Raw genomic sequence first — 20,991 nt, 5'->3', positions numbered from 1 at the left:
CAGGATGACTGTGGCATGAAACACAGATCCCTAGAGTGGATACATTAGCCATCTGGGCTACCATATCTGTTGATGTTGTGGTCTCTTTGCTGTAACCTTCACTTTCATCATTTTTATATAACAAATATTTTATGAATCAATTGCCGTGGCAAATCTTTCATTTTTTAGTGCTAAAATAGCAAATTTTCATGAACTCCGAGATATCTATTTTATCAGTCTCAGGAGCAAATGGTTAAAATGCCCATTCTGGGATTCGGACCCCAAAAAACTAAAAGATTACAAAAATGTTAGAAGTTTATTTTATGCGCGAAGTGCTTTGAAGACTGCTGTTGGCACAAAACTAGCACACAAATTCAACTGTATACACATACATCATCTGCACTAATTAGGATAGAATTTGATGCCAGAATTCACCATTTCATGATTGGGTTATGAAAGTCTTCAAAGCACTATGTACATAAAATAAACATGTCGTAACATTTTTGCTATTTTTGTTTTCTTAGGCAAAATTGTTCTCCACTTCTTTTGGTCTTATTACTGTGTTGCTTTTTAGGTCGCAGCCTACAAGTCAGCGCATCTTTCTGGTTTGCTAAAGACATCTTGGGGACATTCAGAAAGTTGACCTAGGAATGCATTTCGCCCATTTCTTACCATTCGCTTCGTGTTTTGTAACTCACATTTTCTGGCTTTCTATTTGCTGGCTTTATTTGCTTTGGGCTGTCCAGCATGAGTTCGTCCTTCCCTTTGTCCAAACCCTGTTTACTGTGTTCTTCTGCAAACTCGCTTTCTGTAAACAGGCCTTTAAATCTTGTTCTTATCTTGTCACATTTGCTGTACATTCAAAGACAGAGGTCAAATGTCAGCCCTCTCTTCCAGAGTTCCAGAGAGTTTGGTGTTTATTTTTCTTTCTCTGGCTTCAAAGTGAGAGAATTTATGTGAAAATCCTGCTGAATACCCAGGTAAGAGGAAAGGTTGTAGGATGTTTTGTTTTCCTAGCACACAACAAAAAAACAAACATTGACAAAGCCGATTTGTCTCGCCTTTGAGACTATTGGCTCTGCCATTGCCTTTTGTTCATGCTGTATACCATGGGCATTGCCGACTATGACAATGATTTGTATAGCAGCCTGGCTGCTGTGCAGCACAGCTAAGAAAATGATTATGATACATCCAGTGAAAATGCACTTGAAAAAACAAAAGAGTGCATTAGCCATGGCTGTGTCATAGTGCTTTTTGAAATTCATTTTAACCAAACTGCAAAGCAACCATTCAGCTGTTCAGCATTTTAGTGAATTGGCGTTCATGGGTTCTGAGAGTGTCTCTCCGTAAGCAAAAAATGATTTAAATTGCAGTATTAGTCCTGTGATTGATAGTTAGCTGAAAGGTCTCTCACTCAGATACTGCTCAGTGTATTGTGGAGTGGTTGCAGTCCAACTGATTTTATGTCTCGGGTTGGTACAGTAAAAAAGTATATTAGTGCCTTGGGGTATAGAAAGTCTATTTCCGGGCTATGTTCTGGAATATTAATTCAGAAAAAGTATCTGTGTGATGTCTCTAACAGGCACCACTGGCACTGTAGTAAAACACCCCACTTAGCTTTCTCCTTTCCAAACTGCCCACAAATACAGTCTTACAACACACATAGTTACCACAGTGAGGCCCAGACCACTGGAGTATTGTGTGAAATAAAGATTCAATCTCTGAGAGTCCATGTCACCGTGGGTACTTACACTGGCGGAAAGAAACTTGAGCCCACCCCCCCCCCCGACTCAATGGGAGCCCCCTGGCCAGAGTACTGTGTTGAGGGGGCCGCCTGCCCACCCCTCCTCCCCCGTGGGGGCCTGCGGGAGCCTGTGTTACACCACTGGGTACTTAGTACGAAGGACCGGGTCTTGAACCTGTTGAACTAGCGCTTCCAAGCCCAAGTCCCTTCTCATCTGCCATTGGAAGTGCCATGAAAGAGCATAAGCTCGGGGAGATAGCTCCAGGTCCGAGTGACAGTCATCACAGGAACCACAAATATACTGAAAAATCAGAAAACCAAGGAGCAGACACACTGATACATGGCCAAGCATTCACAGACGAGCACACACGTGAGCATGCACATCTTGAATCAGTCGCACAGTCATACCAGGCAGCAGCGACAGACACTACATTATGGTGAAGTCTCGCAAAGGTACGTCATAGAGCACACTTGCATATGCAGGAGCAGTCTAATAGGTGCACCAGGGTTCGGACATACATGGACATATCCGACTATATTCATGCAAGGCAGACTAGGACACTCCAGAGTCCAGCTGCGTTCAGAACACAATGGATCAGTCACTCACAGGAACATGAGGGTCGGGCACACCGAGGAGCCATGACACACATGCATGTCTTTGGATCAGGCAAACCCTTAACTCATGCACACCCGCTGGGTCACGACACTGAACACCGGCAAATACAGATCAAGCCTCACTCCTCCTTCATTTGATAAATTGAATAAAAATGGTTAATATTAAATATTGTTAATGTAATCAGTAAGGCTACAGTATATAGCACTTATAAAATCAAGTTAGTATTGTCATGGAACGATTACACATATGAAATATACCATCCAGGAGCATCACAAATGGGCACACATGATTCACTCACAGGAACACCAGGCACATCATGAAGCAGTGACACTCACCTATGTTGAGGGGTAGCCATTCACAACATGTTAAAGAGCATTGACCCGTGGCACGTTAAGGTGCAGTGACACACAGACAACATGTTAAAGTGCTGTGGCCCGTGAAATATCAAGGTTCAGTGCCACAAGCACACTGTGGGGCAGACACCCAGACAAATCGAAAGAGCTACATGTGGGTGTATATCATAGCAGTCACAAACTGGCATGAGAAGGACAAGAGGCGCCTGTATTCCAGTGAAACGTGACAGAAAGGCACCCTGTGGGGAAGTAACACTCTTTTCTATAATGAAGCAGTCACACAATCATCTAAGAATGTAAACAGGCACAGTGTGGAGCTGACTCAAGCAATCACAGCAAGTGAAACCTCAGGCAGTTGCAGCATTTAGTAGCTACAAAAATACACATGATGATGGAGAAATGATGGAGCAGTCACACCTTTAATAAGTATGACGGAGATGCTGGCAATCTGATAAGAATTCGCTATAATGCAACGCCACAGTAGTGACCAATCAGGACAGGCGTGTGGGTTTAAAAATGGCAAGTGCTGCTCCCCTTGCTCTCACCTCCCACCATTGGCTAAGGGGCTCTGGTTGTCAGAGCAGAGCTGTGTGATTTGCTGGCTGCTAGCAGCAGAACTCTGAGTGAGTATGTCTGGCTACTCTATATCCAAGGAGATTGTAGAAAACATCCTAAAAGAGTAGCAATAAAACCATGTAGAGAATGGTCATTTCAGCTGAGCCTCAAATATGTCTTAAAATTATGCATCTTAATTTGTGAGAAGCAAAAAAGAACCTCTCCTCTGTCCCAGGACACCTCTGAGGCATTTGTCCAAGGGTGGCAACTTCTGAAATATTCCTACTCATATGAGATGCCATTGTGATAGGGGATTTGTCTGCTATGAGACTGGACCTTATTGCACCGCACTTACACCATATTTTACTTGTGTGCTTCATAATTCACTGCTGGAGCCCATTGTTTCAAATCTCACTTGGGCTTTCCTCCCACACCCTCTGCAAGGTTGGGATTTTGACTCACTACCATTCTTTCCATACCAGAGCTTCTTTTCAAACCTCTGGTGGGTTTAGTCAGCTGATACCAAAAGCCAGAACCCCCATTTTAAAACGTATTCCATCCCCAATTCACGGAGTAGGATACTTTAGAGCTCAGTCTTCTTTTAACTAACTTCTAAAAGTATCGAAATGCAGTGTGTGTGTGTGTTGAGTGTGTGTGTGTTGAGTTCTGTGTTACCTGGCGTTTAGATGATGTGTGTGCTTGCTAGGCCCTTCCTGGAGTGCACTGTCTGTGGGTGCATGAGGGCTTTGTGTTCTCTGGTGTGGGATGAAATGGGCCTTTGTGGTGCCCGAAGCATGTAAGGCCCGAGATGCAGTGGCTCACACATAGGGCTTGCGTCCTACTGCCGAAGATGGGAGCATAAAGGTGTGAGTGCAATTGTATCAGAGTATCATGTTTTCTTGAATTCCCATGAAGCGAGAGAGGTGTGTGGCCCACGTGGCATTGCGAGAGGTTTGAGATACTGAACAGGTGTGATGGATTTGGGGGCAGCAGGTGTGGCAGCCAAATGTGCAGATAGAGGGTCTGCTGCTATATTCTAGTTGTCGGAGCTACTTCTGGTACAAACAGCCCTGCTGGCGACAATCATGGCTGCCATGCCAGCAGAAACCTCGGAGGCACTGTGCATCTGCTTCTCAGCTCACCCTAAGAGCTGCTCTCAGCTTGTGCTCCTGGGAACATTCAGCACGGCCTTCATCGAACAGTATAGCTCCCACACTAACAATGTGGCAGCAGACACTTTATTGAGGGATCAGCTGCGAAGAGGAGCTGTTAACTGGGAGACGGACTACTTTACCATTTCAAAATATGAACCTCCGCAATAATGCTGTGGGCTAAAAAAAATGTCATAGACACTTCAAACACGCACTTGCTCAAGCTCATTTTCGTCATGTTCATGACAAAAGTTGCTGCCTATCGCTAGATTTTACAATAAGAATTCAATACAACAAGAAATACGGAAAAACACACTTCTAGACACTGAAAAAGAATCCGTGGATATCTTGAGCGGCGCCTCTTGTTGCCGGTGTCTTACCTGTGGCTCCCTGTCGTGTGTGCTCGGATCCTTTTCATAACTTTCTGCGTAGATCCTGAAGGTGGCGCCCAAACTTGCAGATGAACTGAGCCTGAAGATAATCCTGGAGCTGTCCTTGAAAAAGATGCGGAGTCCCTGAAAGAGTGACACAGAAGAATGAGTTAGATGGCTACTGTGATCCGCTTTGAGTTACTGTTCGTGCACCTGCATTCATGCACAAAAGGTCGACTTATGTATAACACCGTTGGTGTGTCACAAGGAAGCTGACTATTCTCCGGCTTCTCAACGAGTACATGTCGGGCCATGACAACCATGGCCCAATAGATGATAAATGTTATTAAGGACAATTCAGAAATTCTGTTTATATTAGATTCACTTAAAATAATTGACATTTTAGATTCACATTCAATTGCATGCTGTGGCTGGAAAAACTTTCCAACATATCTTGAGGTCACGTGTCAACATCTGGCATAGCTTTGACAACCATAGACAAGATGCACTGTAGTAAAAAAAGACTGACATTGTATGTTAGCACGTTATGACTCCTGATTTCTTAAGTCTTTAAGTACTCCAGCTCAGAATTACACAAACTTTACGTCGGGTGTGCGTTACTTATTTAATGCAGACCTGACTCAAAGGGCCAAATTTACAAAAATGATGAGCTGTGTTTGCATCACTTAACTTGTGTAAATTGCTTTTATCATTTACTTTCTGCTGTAAATTTGCCTGAAAGTAATGCAAATCAGAGCAAAGTGCTGCTTGCATTATTCTTTGTTAATGGGGCGTTCCATGGCTGGTACATGTGCGTTCCCAGGCAACCACCCATGGTTTTTGATACATAACCCTATTTACTAACTATAGTATACAGGGTTTGCATAAAAAAATAACGTCACTTGAAAGCAGGTGTTAAAAAGGAGAAATGCTTTTCTTTTTCCTAACTTTTTTCCACTTTACTTGTGGGCTGCACTGTACAGTCTACATCCAATGTCGGCAAAAGTTGTAAAGTTAGTCTAGCCATAGTATTTTGTACTGGAAGGGAAACCTTCCAGTACTAAACCTATGCTAGCCATGACTCAGACACCACTGCAATTGTGGCGCAAATGTGTGTGTGTGGCACGTGGGGGTCGAATTGTTCATCAGTGCTAAGGAAGAGATCAGTAAAGGGCCATATCTAAGTGGATATATTGCTTTTCTGCTCTCTCCCTGTCATGCAACACAGCGCTGCATCTCTGGGTGCTGCGCTGCATTCTGTGACCTTTTTGAAAATCTATGCCAACGTGTAGCAGTGGGATTTAGAATTGTAGACAAGGATTTGTACCAAAATCCTGTGTCTTCCTGAGGCAGGCATAATGAGGAGAAATGTTTTCATTTCTCCTTGTGTTTTCTCCTTGCATGCGTGCTGCATTCTACTGCACACATACAAAGAGGAAACTGCCTTAAAGCACAATTTTGTGCAGGAAGGAATGCCTTGCTGCACAAAAACTATGCTGACCACAACACAGACACTCTTGCAGCGGGTACGTTTTAGGGCATTGAAAAAATGGCCACTGGCAGAGGTTCCTAGCCTTTCAGTGGGCCCCCTGATAGGGCCAGCTCTGTTCTGCAGTCTTGCCCTGATGACCTTAACCCCTTCGCTGCTGGGGACATTCCGCTGCAGCGCTGGGGGGGGCAGGGGGGCAGCGCGGTGGGCCTGTGCTCATGACGGAGCCGCTCCGTCATGAGCCACAGTTGAGCTGTGCTCATGACGGAACGGTTCCGTCATGACTCCGCCCAGTTGCGTTGTCCCCCCGCACAGGCGGGGAAACAGCGCCGCGCAGGCGGAGCGGCCGCCAACAGGATTGTCATGACGGAACCGTTCCGTCATGAGCACAGCGCAACCGTGGCTCATGACGGAACGGTTCCGTCATGAGCGGGGAAGGGGTTAAATAATTCTTAAACAAATTGTTTTAAATACTGTATTTCCTTTATTTTTAATGTGGGTGATGTGTGAGAGTCTAATAAAGTCATTTTGCAGAGAAATGTCGTGTTTATGTTTCATGCAAAATCCATATTTTTTTTATTTCGATCAAAACAGGAGTTGCATATGAGAAATCCTTTGTTTACCCTACTTTCTGTGTTGACTACCAAAGCTGTATTCCTTTTCAAATGGCCGATCCAAAGATAAGAAGGGAGAGAGGATTTTAAGTGCTATGTTGAGGAATGCTAGAATTAGAGATAATGAAGGGCACTAAATAATTGGAACATCACAGTCTTTCTAACATAGATAATGTAGTAATACAAAAGTTTAATAACAAGCATACAAAATTACAATTAGATCATCATTTTACTATACCATTATTTATACAAATCAAATTACATAATTAAGCTACAATTATTTATCCATTAACCCATTAAGATCCCCCATTATTAAGCCACTTCCTGATAATTCTTTAAATGTATCTAAATGTTCCAAATCCTTTGATCTTTTTCTTGTGGCAATGCTTAGCTTGCCATCACTCACTTTCAACTCTCTTTCCCAAATGCACCATAATAAGTTTGATCGCAGTCCAGTTTCACAGAGTTTCTCGGAATCATGCTATACTTACACCGTACGAACCAGGAGCTGCAGAGAGGAATCAAAATTCGCTTTTTGACTGTCATACAGTGGCGGCCTGTGCAGGTAAGCAGGGTGAGCGGGGCATGGGGGAAGGCAACAGAAGACAGAATAGGATTTATTTATTTATTTTCCCTATTCCGTCATCTGTCGACTACACCCCCCCCTGCTGTCCGGTCCGCCCTGCTCCATCGCCTCACTGCGCTTACCTGCACCAGCCGCCACTGCTGTCATAATTCCATGTTTATTGGGCCAGCAGGAACACTGTACTTTTTCTTAAGCCATCACTAGTAGCAGACCCGTATTTTCCGAACTAGCAAGTGCTGTATGTTCACTCTTGAAAATTAGTCCTGCAAGCACAGTCCTGTCAGTTCAGCACTGTCTGGCAGTGCTTTCATTTCCTGATAGTCACTCTTTTTCGGCAAACCCTTTTCATGAGCTTTCACTGCTTTTCATTTGATTCACTATTCACAATTTTTGCTATTCCTTCTCTGCTTTCTTCAGCCTAGCCAGGGACCACGCATTAGGAGTTAGACTAATGCATTTCAGTGCTGTTGTCCGCATTACAGCACTGAAATGCAAAGTCACGCATTTATAGCGCCTCCTGAAGCTGTGAAGCCGGAGAGCTGTTATTAGCATTCAGCAAAGTTGTACATGGTCTGCGCTGCTCCGGCTGCCACAGAGTGTTTGATTTTTGACAGCTTCTGACTACTGCAGGCCTGGGGGAGGGGGGTGGCTCCGCTGCGCTCGCTGGCTCCAATCATCACGGCATATGATTCTCAAGACATGACGGCATCAAAGAGGCAACAAAGTGTCCCATGATTTGCCCAATGCCCGAGCTGAGACAGGACTACGACAGGTTGCCTGGGGCGCGAGACTGGGCGGCAGTTATGACATATGTCTTAAAGTGTATCTGGAGCCTGTCACTGCTGCTCGTACCTCTATTTCTTGTGCCGCCATTTGGGGCCTGCAGACTCTCAGCAAGAGATGCCGCTCGAGTCCCGACCGGGCTGCCAGAGTGAGTTTGGTGCCTGCAGAAACTCATGAGGGTGGCCCGTACCATGGCTCAGTATCTCTGCCAGACTGTCACTAGTCTGGGGTACTTTATCCTAATATATTTAATTACTTTAGAGCGTCATGTCATTGCTGACTCTGAGCCTGTACAGCTCTGCTGACTGACTGCTCAGGCTGCGCTCGGGACGGTGCAGCGACACGCTCACCTGGAGTGATCCAGATCATGAGATCATGAGATCATCTGTATCAGTCACACTACAATTCATTAAATTTGTCAAACAGGTCACACAATTCACTGCTTTTACAGTGCACACAATTCCAGAGGCCATCTGGATCTTCAAACATTGCTGATGGTGACTGTGCTGTACTGGACCTAAGCTGCCGTCTATCATACCCTGGATCAAAGAGGTCTCCTGTTTGTCGGGTAATCCAGTGGCTGTAGCCCTCTCCTCCTTTCTGCCTCTTTGGAAGTCATCAGATTGTCATGATGCAGTACTTGAGGGTCGTCAGTCTGGCAAACTATCAATTCAGTTTATACACTGAAGCCTACCATCTGAGGAAATATGAATTTTTATGATCAGTTATGTCCCCTATCTTAGACCCCAACGGCTCCATGTGCATGCTACAAGTACATGTATGTTCTCTCCCGTTCCAGTTATGAAGACGCAAATACATGTGCGTCCACCGTCAACATGTCCTCTTTCAGATCCGCCATGAATGGGTCGGATATTCCATTCCTAAGTATGAAAGGCCACCGACTTTATGTGGTTCACTTTCCACGTTTTACAGTTCAGGCGAGTAGGCCCTGAATTCTGCCATCAAGCCTTTTCCTGCCTTCTGCCTCTGAAAGCTCCAGTCTGAGCCCGCATCTGTATCCATGAACTTTGTCCTACTCCCTGCGCGGCTAACGGTGCCTGATCCGGCCTGTTGCCTGCCAAAAACTGTATTTCACCTTCAAGATTATCTGCTCCGCTCCTCATCCGATGCATTCCTGTCTAGTAGTTTAGGTAAACATTCTTCCAGCTACCGAGCAAAGGGCCAGGCCTCACTGTCCTCATGCAAGTAATTCATAGCCCCTGTTACCATGGAAGATTCCTGCCCCCTCGCATCTCATGTAGACACTCAGACGCTTGTACACGCACTAACAGTCAGTATAGAATAGATTCCGTCCGAGAGACCTTTCCTTTTGGATAATGCAGTTCTTTAAACATAAGATATTAGATATGATTTGGGATTAGGTTGACATGACCCCCCAGACTTCTGTCTCCACATGTAGAGCTAAATGTCAAGTCCCCTTCACCCTCTAGTTGCACGTCAATCACACGTCATGCGGCTGCGCACGCATCTCTGCCAAGTATTTCTGCTGACACTGCAGGATTCTCTTATGGATCTACCCACTTGTGACATCATGTTTAAATGACGTTTCTAGTCTACGCCTATGTTTATGCCTTTTTCATTACGTATGTGTATTATTATCTGTATTATCAGCTGTTACGCCTCCTGCATCTGTCTTAATGTAATGCTTCTCATATAAATATCTTTACTTGTCAATAATGTATGCCTTTCCCTTCCTGAACCCTCGTGGTGATGGAATTTGATGCCTATGGTTCGAACCATAATTCCTTGTAAGGAATAAAGCCTTTCAGAACCTCTAATACCACGGATTCTGCCTCTTATTTTTACTGAGTTATTCTTACTAGACTTTACCGCATAAAAAATAGTACAGGTAATTAAATATTTACCACATAAATTGGCGCCCGAACAGGGACACTTTCTCATCTCACGCGCCGGAGGTGCGTTGCAGGCCCGGTCTCCTGCCACAGCTGGACGGACAACAACGCGTACCTGCAGGATTTCCTGTATCTCCCTCCGGCCAAGCGGGGGTGACTGAGGCTGCGATCAACACCCAGACGAGGCGGTGAGAAGTGCGAAGTATCCCGACCAGAGCCTAGCTGAGAGAGCAAGATCCGAGGTATACAGAGGCCCACCAGGTTCCGAAGTTCCGAGTCGAGTCGAGTCCAGTCCGGTCCAGTCCAGTTCAGTTCCGAGGCCTTCCGTTCCGTGCTACCCGGTGAGTACCGTTGCCGGGGAGGCATTTAGACGTGCACATAGTTTGTGCCGGTCAAGACGGGTTTGGGTACACAAATCCGGTCTGCACTGTTTCAGCAGTGTATCTGTACTGTTTAGCAGTATATCTAGTATGTCTTGCATATAATTCAGTATTATCTAGTGTTAGTATTATGTCAGTAACTAGTTTTCTATTAGTTATCATCGTTCGTTGACTGTTAAATGTTAAATGTTTTAATACGTTCTACATATTGTGGTGTGAATGATTGTTCATTATTGTGTTTATTGTATTAAGTGTGTTCAAGATTAAGTAATAAGGTCTAAAAATGCCGCTCTTTTCAAAATTAAGACAGATCAAAACCAGAAAAGGGGTACTCGAAGAAGCTGTTCCCATTCCACCTAGGGACACTCCAGGGTACTTTATGTATCATAAGCATGGCCTAGATGCCGTATTATTTCTTGATTTATGGGTGGACTACACCAAGGATTTACCAGAAAGTCAGAGGTGGCCCGCAGCCGGGACCTGGGATGCAGATTGCATCATGAGAGTAGAAGAAGAATTATGGAAAAAGAAAGCCAGACAGTCACAGAAAGATGCCATTGAATTATGGCGTAAAGAATCATATAGACGTACAGAAAAAGCGCTCAGACAGGAAGAGAAAAGTAGGGAGAATTCAAATAAAGCTCGAGAAATTATATTAATTGAGGAAGGTACCCGAGTAAAAGCAGAACAAGTAGACAGACAAAGAAGCACCCTTATGAATGGTATGTATCCTCTTCTGGCCGAAGGGTTACCCAAGGCCACCCCGGAAATACCGAAAGACTTGACACCTCCATTACTCCCGATAAAAGCACATCCCAAAACAGCAAAAGATGTTTTCCTTTCTTCCTATTTAGATGATGTAGCTCCTGAATATGCTAATGTTCCGCCACACACACCGCCTACCGATGGTGCTCAACGCCAAGATCATCCGTCTGTATCCCCGCAACAACAAACTCCTACGCACATTCCCACAGGTCCATCTGTTTCTACCGCTTTTCCTACATCTACAGTTTCTATCTTATATCCAACAAATCCTTTCGTGCCTAGCACCTCAGACGGTGCGACAGGAGGTACGACAGAAATTTTTGCCACGCCACCTCGAGGAAATAAATTATCCCTTAGAGATTTAGCATACGAACGTACACCCCAACTAGCAACTTCCGACATGTTTAAAGAGCATCTAGTGGATTGTAGATATGATCCTGTGCCCGGTAGACGGGACGGTATGCTGCTGTCATCACTAAGTATACGACGAGCTTCAAGGTATTTAGCGACGCTACCAGGAATGATGGCACATTTAGACAATATATATCACTTTGTCCAATCAGGGCGAGGCCCTGAAAGTATTGACGAAGCCATGGAATACCAGAAAGTGGATGTACAGAGACAACTGTTACGCTTCTTCATAAACTGTGTGATCAGAAACCAAGACAGGCCTGAGGTAGAGCAGAAGGAAATGCAAGTACTTACCAGATGGGGTCAGAATATATCAGAAGGGAAACATGATAGACAGACATGTATAGTAGTTATGTGCCGAAAGATCCGCAAAGAAGTAGAACGAATACATAAAGAAAGATTAGAGGCAGACAAAACTGAATCAGAAGGAGAGGAGGAGGAAGAATCAGAAATGCCTACAGGACAATTAGAAACGATGGCTTATGTAGGTAAAGGAAGATCTTTTAATAATACCAGATGCTTTAATGATCCAATACGTCCGATACGTCCAGAATGTAACAGAAATTTTCAAGCCCCTATGTTAAATACAAGGTCTCCTGAACACCTATTCCAAGCTGCTGATAAATTACTCCGAGACCGAAGGGGGTACCATATGCTCGATTCCATGGATGAACAAGAATTAGCCAGGTCAGCAGTGCAATGGGCTGACAGTCCCGGCAAATACAGTGATGATGCACTAGCACACACGTTTCTGAATCTTAACCCAGACGAACAACGATTAGCTGGTATATACATGATTCAACACCTCCTTATATTATATAAAAGCGAACACTCCGATCCTGGACCCCTACCTGACATATTGACAGAATTACTCACGAATAAATGGAGAGGTTCAGGTACTGATTTAATTAAAGAAATTCTAGAATTTCGAAACCAGTATATAGTTTTCGTATGCCCAGAACATGTTCCAGTTCCCACTATGGGAAGAAAAATGTATCACATAGATAGACAGAATCCGTTACGCGAAGTGCACCCAATAAAAGGTGACGACAATAATTTTAAACGCGTGTTTGTGTACACGCCCATAACTAAAATTGAATTATTAGAAATGAAGAAAGTAGTACCCAGCCATGACAAGGATCCAGCAGGTTTCCACCGTGAGATAAAAGACATGTTACTCATGGGAGAGTATACCTACCCCGACATTATGAAAATATTAAAAGTATTAATGCCTGCCGGTATTTACGAGAAACTCAAAGAAAAGGAATGGGAGGTGGGAGACCAAAAGATAGATTGGACAGCATTAGAAAACGAAGAAAAGGCCCGAGCTGCAGGATCAGGGCTTGGGGAAAAGACTACAGCACTACCAGGATTACTAGTGCAGGTACTGCCACGTTTATTAACTACGAAAAAGGAGGACTGGGGTGCAATCTCAGCCTGTAAACAAAAGCAAGATGAAGACACTAGTGATTTCTATTCCCGATTTGAAAAATGTTTTGGTATTAATAGTGGCATAAAAGCAAGTAGCGAGTCATATCCACATCTGTTTGTGACAAAATTAGTTGAAAATTCCCTACCGCAAGTTAAGAATAGAGTATTGAAATTCGAGAGTACCTGGCAAGGTAACACCCCATCACAGATGTTACAGATGTTACAATATCACCACAATAGAATTAGAGAAGAACAAGAACATGAACAAAGACGTATGAAAGACACGAAAATGAAAATGCTTGTTGCCCAGTCAGTTCCAGCTGACAGTCATAGAAAGGGTACGACACAGTCCAGTGATCCAGTAGGTCCTGTAAAAGGGACATGCAACTATTGTAAACAGCCAGGTCATTATATACACGATTGTGCAGTTCTGAAACATAATATCTCCACGGGTAAAACCCAGGAGAGACCACGTCCACCTAGACAGGATCAGAACCAACAACAAATCCCTCAGCATACACAATCTAGGCCAGCTCCGCAACAGGCAGCTCCACAACAGACCGTAGCAACATCACAGCAGCAGCCTATTGCTGCCACACAAGCAACGACACAACAGATGTACCAGTATGCACAAACTGACTATCCCGATTATCAGCGCTACACATGAAACAGCCTAGAGAAGGAATGTGGCTTACCCCTTATTGAGGTTCCTGTGGATCAAGAGGGACCTTATGTACATAGTGAAGTATTAGGGAAAGACAGAAAGTTTTTACTCGATACAGGGGCAAGCAGAACAACTATAAGTCGCAGCGAAGTTCCAGGGGCACCCCTCTCAGGCTCACAGAATATTTCCCTTGGATTCTCAGGAAAGCCTATCATTAATGAAGTATCGCAACCCCTTCCACTTACGGTTGGTCCATTGACACGAACTACAGATTTATTGCTTACTAAATCATGTCCAGAAAACTTGTTAGGTATAAAAACATTGAAAGCTCTAGGAGCTATAATATGTTGTTCTCCGGAAGGAGTACGATTATTTTTACGTGACTTCAAAGGTCACTACGTGTCCAGAGACATGGATCACCGGCTGCAGAATTTACCTACACATCTATGGGCACAAGGCCCTACTGATGTTGGTTGCATGAACATTACACCATATCGAGTCACACTAAAAACAGGAGTGGTACTACCACGAATGCGACAATACAAGTTACCACCAGATGCTGTTGTGGCTTTGCTGCAAATCATTGACGAGCTCATTGCACAAGGAGTGGTTGTGGAAACCGACTCCAATGTATGTAATTCCCCGATAATTCCGATTCTTAAAAGAACGGATCCAAAAGCACCACCAGTATATCGATTAGTTATTGATCTGCGCGAATTAAATAAATGTATTGTACCACAATACCCTGTGGTCCCAGATATCTCTTCATTATTAACAGCTATTGATTCAGAAGCAACGTTCTTTACTGTAATTGATCTCAAGAATGCCTTCTTTAGCGTCCCAATAGATCCGGAAAGTCAATATTTGTTCGGATTCAGTTTAAATGGACGAAGTTTTAAATTCACACGCGCACCTCAAGGATTCACAGAAAGCCCCAGCATCTATAGCCAAGCACTGAAACGAGAACTTGACAGTATCCACATGCCAGTTAACACTGCCCTGCTTCAATATGTCGATGATCTATTGATCACCGCCCGAAGCGAACGTGAATGTGAAGAAGCGTCACTGACGGTTTTACAATTTCTGGCCGACAAGGGGCACAAGGTGGCCCCTTCTAAGCTGCAATTCTGTGTCCAGCAAGTTGTTTACCTTGGGCACTTGCTGTCCAAGGAGGGAAGACAGCTTACACCCGACCGCATCCAGTTAATTGTTAACATGCCACCACCCAAGACACAAAAGGAGGTGCGGGCTTTTATAGGCCTCACTTCATACTGTAGGCAGTGGATCCCTCAATATGCATTTCTAGCAAAACCACTCATTCAGTTGACAACACAGGAGGCAGCCATATCGACTGTCCTCCCTTGGACTCAAGAACATACGCAAACCTTTGAAAGCTTAAAGAAAGCCTTATGCCAAGCACCTGTTTTAGCAACACCATGTTACAGTAAACATTTTACACTCTTTGTTACAGAACGCGAAGGTACTGCCTTGTCAGTACTCACACAGGAACAAGCAGGATCACACAAACCATGTGCTTATTTTTCTAGTACATTAGATCCCGTAGCTCAGGCTCTCCCTGCGTGCCTGAAATCAGTGGCAGCAACAGCTTTAGCAATCAGACAAAGCGATGCCATAGTGTTAGGACATCAATTGACAGTACAAGTACCACACGCAGTAGAGGTTCTCTTGAACCGAACGCAAACACAACACTTGACTATAGCAAGACTCACCGGTTATGAATTAACATTGTTCCAGCCACACATAGAAATCAGACGTTGTAATACATTAAATCCTGCCACACTTTTGCCAGTAAATGGAACAGATCCATTAGCACATGATTGTATTGAACTCATTGCTATCACGACGAAACCCAGACAAGACTTGACGGATATCCCATTATCAGATCCAGACCTGACATTGTATGTAGATGGTTCATGTATGAGAACAAGTACAGGAGAGTTAGTGGCCGCTTACGCAGTCACAACAGACACTGAAGTCATTGAAACAAATTGTATTAACACTTTGTCAGCTCAAGCAGCAGAGCTCATCGCTCTGACACAAGCCTGTATTCAAGCCAAAAATAAGAAAGTCAACATATACACAGATTCACGTTATGCATTCGGAGTCGTCCATGACTTCGGCGTGCTTTGGCGAGAGAGAGGTTATTTAACTTCTCACGGTGCCCACATCCAACACGGACCCCTCATTCAAGCTTTATTAGACGCAATTCATCTACCTACTGCAATATCGATTATGAAATGCAAAGCCCATACAAAAGTTACCGACATCATTTCTCAGGGTAACGACCTAGCTGACAGAACAGCTAAACAGACTGCTCAGAATCAGACTCATACAACTGACATGACAAAGACAATAGTTCCGACACCAACACATTGCATGATAGTTAAGGATCCCGCCCTTGATGTAATTGACATACAGACACATGCTACACCAGAAGAAATAAAGAAATGGACTGAATTAGGAGGGATCCAAACGGATCAAGGATGGATGACGAAGGGAAAATCTATATGGTTTCTTCCCGACTCCATGGTTCAAGTCATCATTAACACAATACATAGTCCAGCGCACCTAGGAGAAAAAGCTATGCTAGACAGCATTCAACACATTTGGTTCAACAAACACTTGCGAGCAGCAGCCAAACAGAAAGTACGTACCTGTATGATATGTTGTCAGTTCAATCCCGGTAAAAGCATTCCCGTAGAGCAGGGTGGATTTCAACCTCCCGATCACCCTTTTGAAGTCCTCCAGATGGATTATATCCAGATGGAACGATGTCGAGGATTCAAATATGTTCTCGTAGTTGTCTGTGCTCTTTCCCGTTGGACAGAAGCCTACCCGGTTTCAGATTACACTGCCCCGACTACTGCCAAACAGCTAGTTCGAGAATTCTTCCCACGGTACGGTTTGCCTCGTGTCGTGTACTCAGATAACGGCCAGCCATTCTCATCCGAACTAATGAAACACGTTTCACTTCTGTTAGGTTATCAATGGAAATTCCACTGTGTCCGACATCCCGAGGCAGCAGGTCTCGTGGAACGCCATAATCAAACTCTGAAAATTAGATTGTCCAAAGTATGTAGAGAAAAAGGTGTCGATTGGATAGTAGCCTTACCAGTTGCGCTCTTTTACATGAGAATGGTAGCACATTCTCGAACAGGGCTATCCCCGTATGAGGTGATCTTCGGTAGACCACCAAATATGTGGGGGACGCCTATACCTCGTAAAATCACTGATGTTGACTGTAATATGCTGACAGATTACCTGGCTTCCTTGATGTCTGCACTACAATCTTGTCGTTCACAGGTAGCTGCAGCTTTTCCCGATAACACTGAGGTGAAGCCCCATGACGTGGTTCCAGGTGACCTGGTTCTTGTGAGGAATTTCGACCGGAAGACCCAGCTGGAGCCTAGGTGGCAGTCGCCCAAGCTCGTCTTGCTGACCACAAGGACAGCCGTGAAGATTGAGGGACGTAAAGGGTGGTTGCACTCGAGCCATATCAAAAAATTTTATGGACTACCGTCCGATGTGAACACTCAGCCCTGCATTCCCTCACAGACAGACTCAAAGCTCCCCTTGGTTGAAAAGACGGAGAATGAACTCTATAAACTGAAACTAAGGTCTAGCAAGTCAGACAATTTGATTGTTTAAGTCCTCTCCAAGGTGAATCGGTTGAATTTGTCTCTGACATGTATCCTCTAGACCGAAATAGAGAGAGAAATAGACAGATACAGCTTAAAAAACATGCGTACTGTAAATCGCTTCGTAGTCACTGCATAGTGACATTATTAATTTTGTTTCTTCTAAGTCTTCTGATCATCATTTCTAGTGTATTGCTACATATGTATTACCCTATTTCTAAGCGTGCTTACAATGCTACTGCTGAACATTCTTTTAGCGAACTACCTCCGCATGAGTTGTCTTATAGATTTGCGCTGCGTAACAACACTTTTATTAGTATGTTACATCATTCCCATCAGACCAACAATGCTACCAATTGCTGGATATGTGGCCGACTCCCTCCCTATCAGAACTATAAGGGAGTTTTGCCTCTCTTTCCGTATCCGTTCACACACAATGGCTCCTGTGGAGCATGGTTTAGTTTGATTAATTCCCTAGATTCAAATTCAGTAGTTTATCAAGACAACTGGGTATGGGGAAATCTGAACCTAGTTTTGCTTAAAGTCTGCTACCCTAACAAGGAGGGACTTCCCAAAAGAACAGGAACTGATCTAGAAAATGAAGTATATGGATTAGGTAATTTTACACTTAACCTCATGATTCTGAATGTTGAATCCGAAGCTACACCAATCTTGCCCGCTATGTCAGTATTTCCAGTTAAAGGTGAATTATGTGTAAGTAAGAATGGTTCAATACACATGGGCCATAGTAAATGTACCACTGTAATAGAATTCAGTGATCAAGGCAAGTCTACATTTAGAGCTTCTCGTCATTCCTACTTCATATGTGGCCAGACTGCATATATACGTTTACCTCTAGATTGGGATGGTACCTGTTACATAGCATTCCTTCTGCCACCTGTTTTCCTAGCCCCTCCTGATTATCACAGAAATACTCATTTAGTACACAATAGACAGCAGAGAGATCTCCCGATTGTCGATTATACTGAAACGGCATGGGAGCAATACACAGATTTCAATAAAGGTTTCTTTCCCTATATAGGTACAGTCACTAATAGTAAGCTGATACGTAGATTAACTAGAACCCTTGAAGCAGTAGTGAATGAGACTACTTCCGCCCTAGGCAACTTAACAGAGGAGCAGTCTGCGATGCGGATTGTTGTGCTTCAAAATCGTCTTGTCCTTGACGTCATCCTGGCCGATAGGGGCGGAGCTTGTAGGGTCATCGGATCAAGTTGCTCTGTTTTCATACCAGAAAACTCGCCGTCAGAATATAAAGCCATAACTCGCCTTCATAAGATTATAAGCCAGATACACCAGAGTCCAGGCACCTGGACTTGGTCCGGTTGGTTCTGGAGCGTGTTGTCAGCCTGGGGATGGAGGATTCTATCCTTCCTAGGTATTGGCTTTCTCATACTATTCAGTTGCTGCTTATGTCTACAATGTGGGCCAGCGATTTGTGGTTTGTGTGCCACATCGTGTATTCCGCATCCAAGTTTTCGTTCAAGATCCCGGAAGAAGAAAGAAGAACAAATGATGCTATATGAACAGATTGATGGATTGATGAAGATCGATATCTCCTAAGGGTCCGTAGGGGACAAGGAGGGAATGAGGAAATATGAATTTTTATGATCAGTTATGTCCCCTATCTTAGACCCCAACGGCTCCATGTGCATGCTACAAGTACATGTATGTTCTCTCCCGTTCCAGTTATGAAGACGCAAATACATGTGCGTCCACCGTCAACATGTCCTCTTTCAGATCCGCCATGAATGGGTCGGATATTCCATTCCTAAGTATGAAAGGCCACCGACTTTATGTGGTTCACTTTCCACGTTTTACAGTTCAGGCGAGTAGGCCCTGAATTCTGCCATCAAGCCTTTTCCTGCCTTCTGCCTCTGAAAGCTCCAGTCTGAGCCCGCATCTGTATCCATGAACTTTGTCCTACTCCCTGCGCGGCTAACGGTGCCTGATCCGGCCTGTTGCCTGCCAAAAACTGTATTTCACCTTCAAGATTATCTGCTCCGCTCCTCATCCGATGCATTCCTGTCTAGTAGTTTAGGTAAACATTCTTCCAGCTACCGAGCAAAGGGCCAGGCCTCACTGTCCTCATGCAAGTAATTCATAGCCCCTGTTACCATGGAAGATTCCTGCCCCCTCGCATCTCATGTAGACACTCAGACGCTTGTACACGCACTAACAGTCAGTATAGAATAGATTCCGTCCGAGAGACCTTTCCTTTTGGATAATGCAGTTCTTTAAACATAAGATATTAGATATGATTTGGGATTAGGTTGACATGACCCCCCAGACTTCTGTCTCCACATGTAGAGCTAAATGTCAAGTCCCCTTCACCCTCTAGTTGCACGTCAATCACACGTCATGCGGCTGCGCACGCATCTCTGCCAAGTATTTCTGCTGACACTGCAGGATTCTCTTATGGATCTACCCACTTGTGACATCATGTTTAAATGACGTTTCTAGTCTACGCCTATGTTTACGCCTTTTTCATTACGTATGTGTATTATTATCTGTATTATCAGCTGTTACGCCTCCTGCATCTGTCTTAATGTAATGCTTCTCATATAAATATCTTTACTTGTCAATAATGTATGCCTTTCCCTTCCTGAACCCTCGTGGTGATGGAATTTGATGCCTATGGTTCGAACCATAATTCCTTGTAAGGAATAAAGCCTTTCAGAACCTCTAATACCACGGATTCTGCCTCTTATTTTTACTGAGTTATTCTTACTAGACTTTACCGCATAAAAAATAGTACAGGTAATTAAATATTTACCACACATCGTAGTCTGCGCAGACCACATGTGATAGAGCTTGCGCCAGTTACTTTCATCCCAACTAGCATGGAGGCGGCATGTCTGCTGCTGGACTCTGTGCAGTTCATGACTTATTCTACCGAAAAATCAAGAAGAGGGTCTGACACCAAGTCTTTGCTCAGCTTGCCAAGACCGTTAATTCCTACCAGGAGGTGTACCTTACCGTAGAGTCTGCTATTGGTAGGAATTACATCTCTGTGTTGCAAGAAAAATGAATGACTGTCCTGGTTTGGGTTTTATTGAAATGAACTTTGTTACATTATTCTCTTTTTCTGTGATATGCAGACAGATTTTCATTGCATATCACAAGCACCACTCTGCGGTATTCTACATTACTGTGATATGTCCACACTTGATTCAGGGGTGTGGAATTTAATAAAATATCTACTTGTCCATGGGGCAGGTTGCTTCATAAATCTACTTGTCCTGTAACAAAATCCACTTGTCCCTTTTGTTGCATGTAATGCTGTGACAAATTATGGCAGCAATCTCATTATATAAGAGCTCCGAAATAGCCTCTCTGATTATGCCAGGGCTCCTTCCATAGTAGGGTTTGAATATTAGCAATCTGCCATGTTTCCGCAGATCTACATACCGGCACTGAAATTAAAGGTAAGCAACAGTTCCAGGGCTGGAATGCCCTTTTGAGTCTGTGCAAACCTACTAACTTGCATGTGTTAAGGGTTTTCACCAACTCGTCTCTAATATTTTCCCATGCTGAGAAAGGTT

The 20,991-nt window shown here is 44.0% G+C and overlaps 1 protein-coding gene across 1 annotated transcript in view; it reads right to left on the bottom strand.

Annotated features, from left to right (window-relative positions):
- The window catches only part of PGM5 (phosphoglucomutase 5), a 680,115-nt gene that overhangs the window by 78,886 nt on the left and 580,238 nt on the right, over positions 1 to 20,991 (bottom strand). The window contains exon 10 of the mRNA XM_085632981.1: positions 4,779 to 4,913. Coding sequence (XP_085489107.1) covers positions 4,779 to 4,913 — 135 coding nt within the window. The remainder of the gene's footprint in view (positions 1 to 4,778; positions 4,914 to 20,991) is intronic.

The sequence above is a fragment of the Triturus cristatus genome, chromosome 2_1 (genome assembly GCF_964204655.1).
Source record: "Triturus cristatus chromosome 2_1, aTriCri1.1, whole genome shotgun sequence".
In the NCBI taxonomy this organism is placed as follows: domain Eukaryota; kingdom Metazoa; phylum Chordata; class Amphibia; order Caudata; family Salamandridae; genus Triturus; species Triturus cristatus.
The sequence above is the reverse complement of the archived record's forward strand: the minus strand, read 5'-3'. Positions and strand labels throughout refer to the sequence as shown.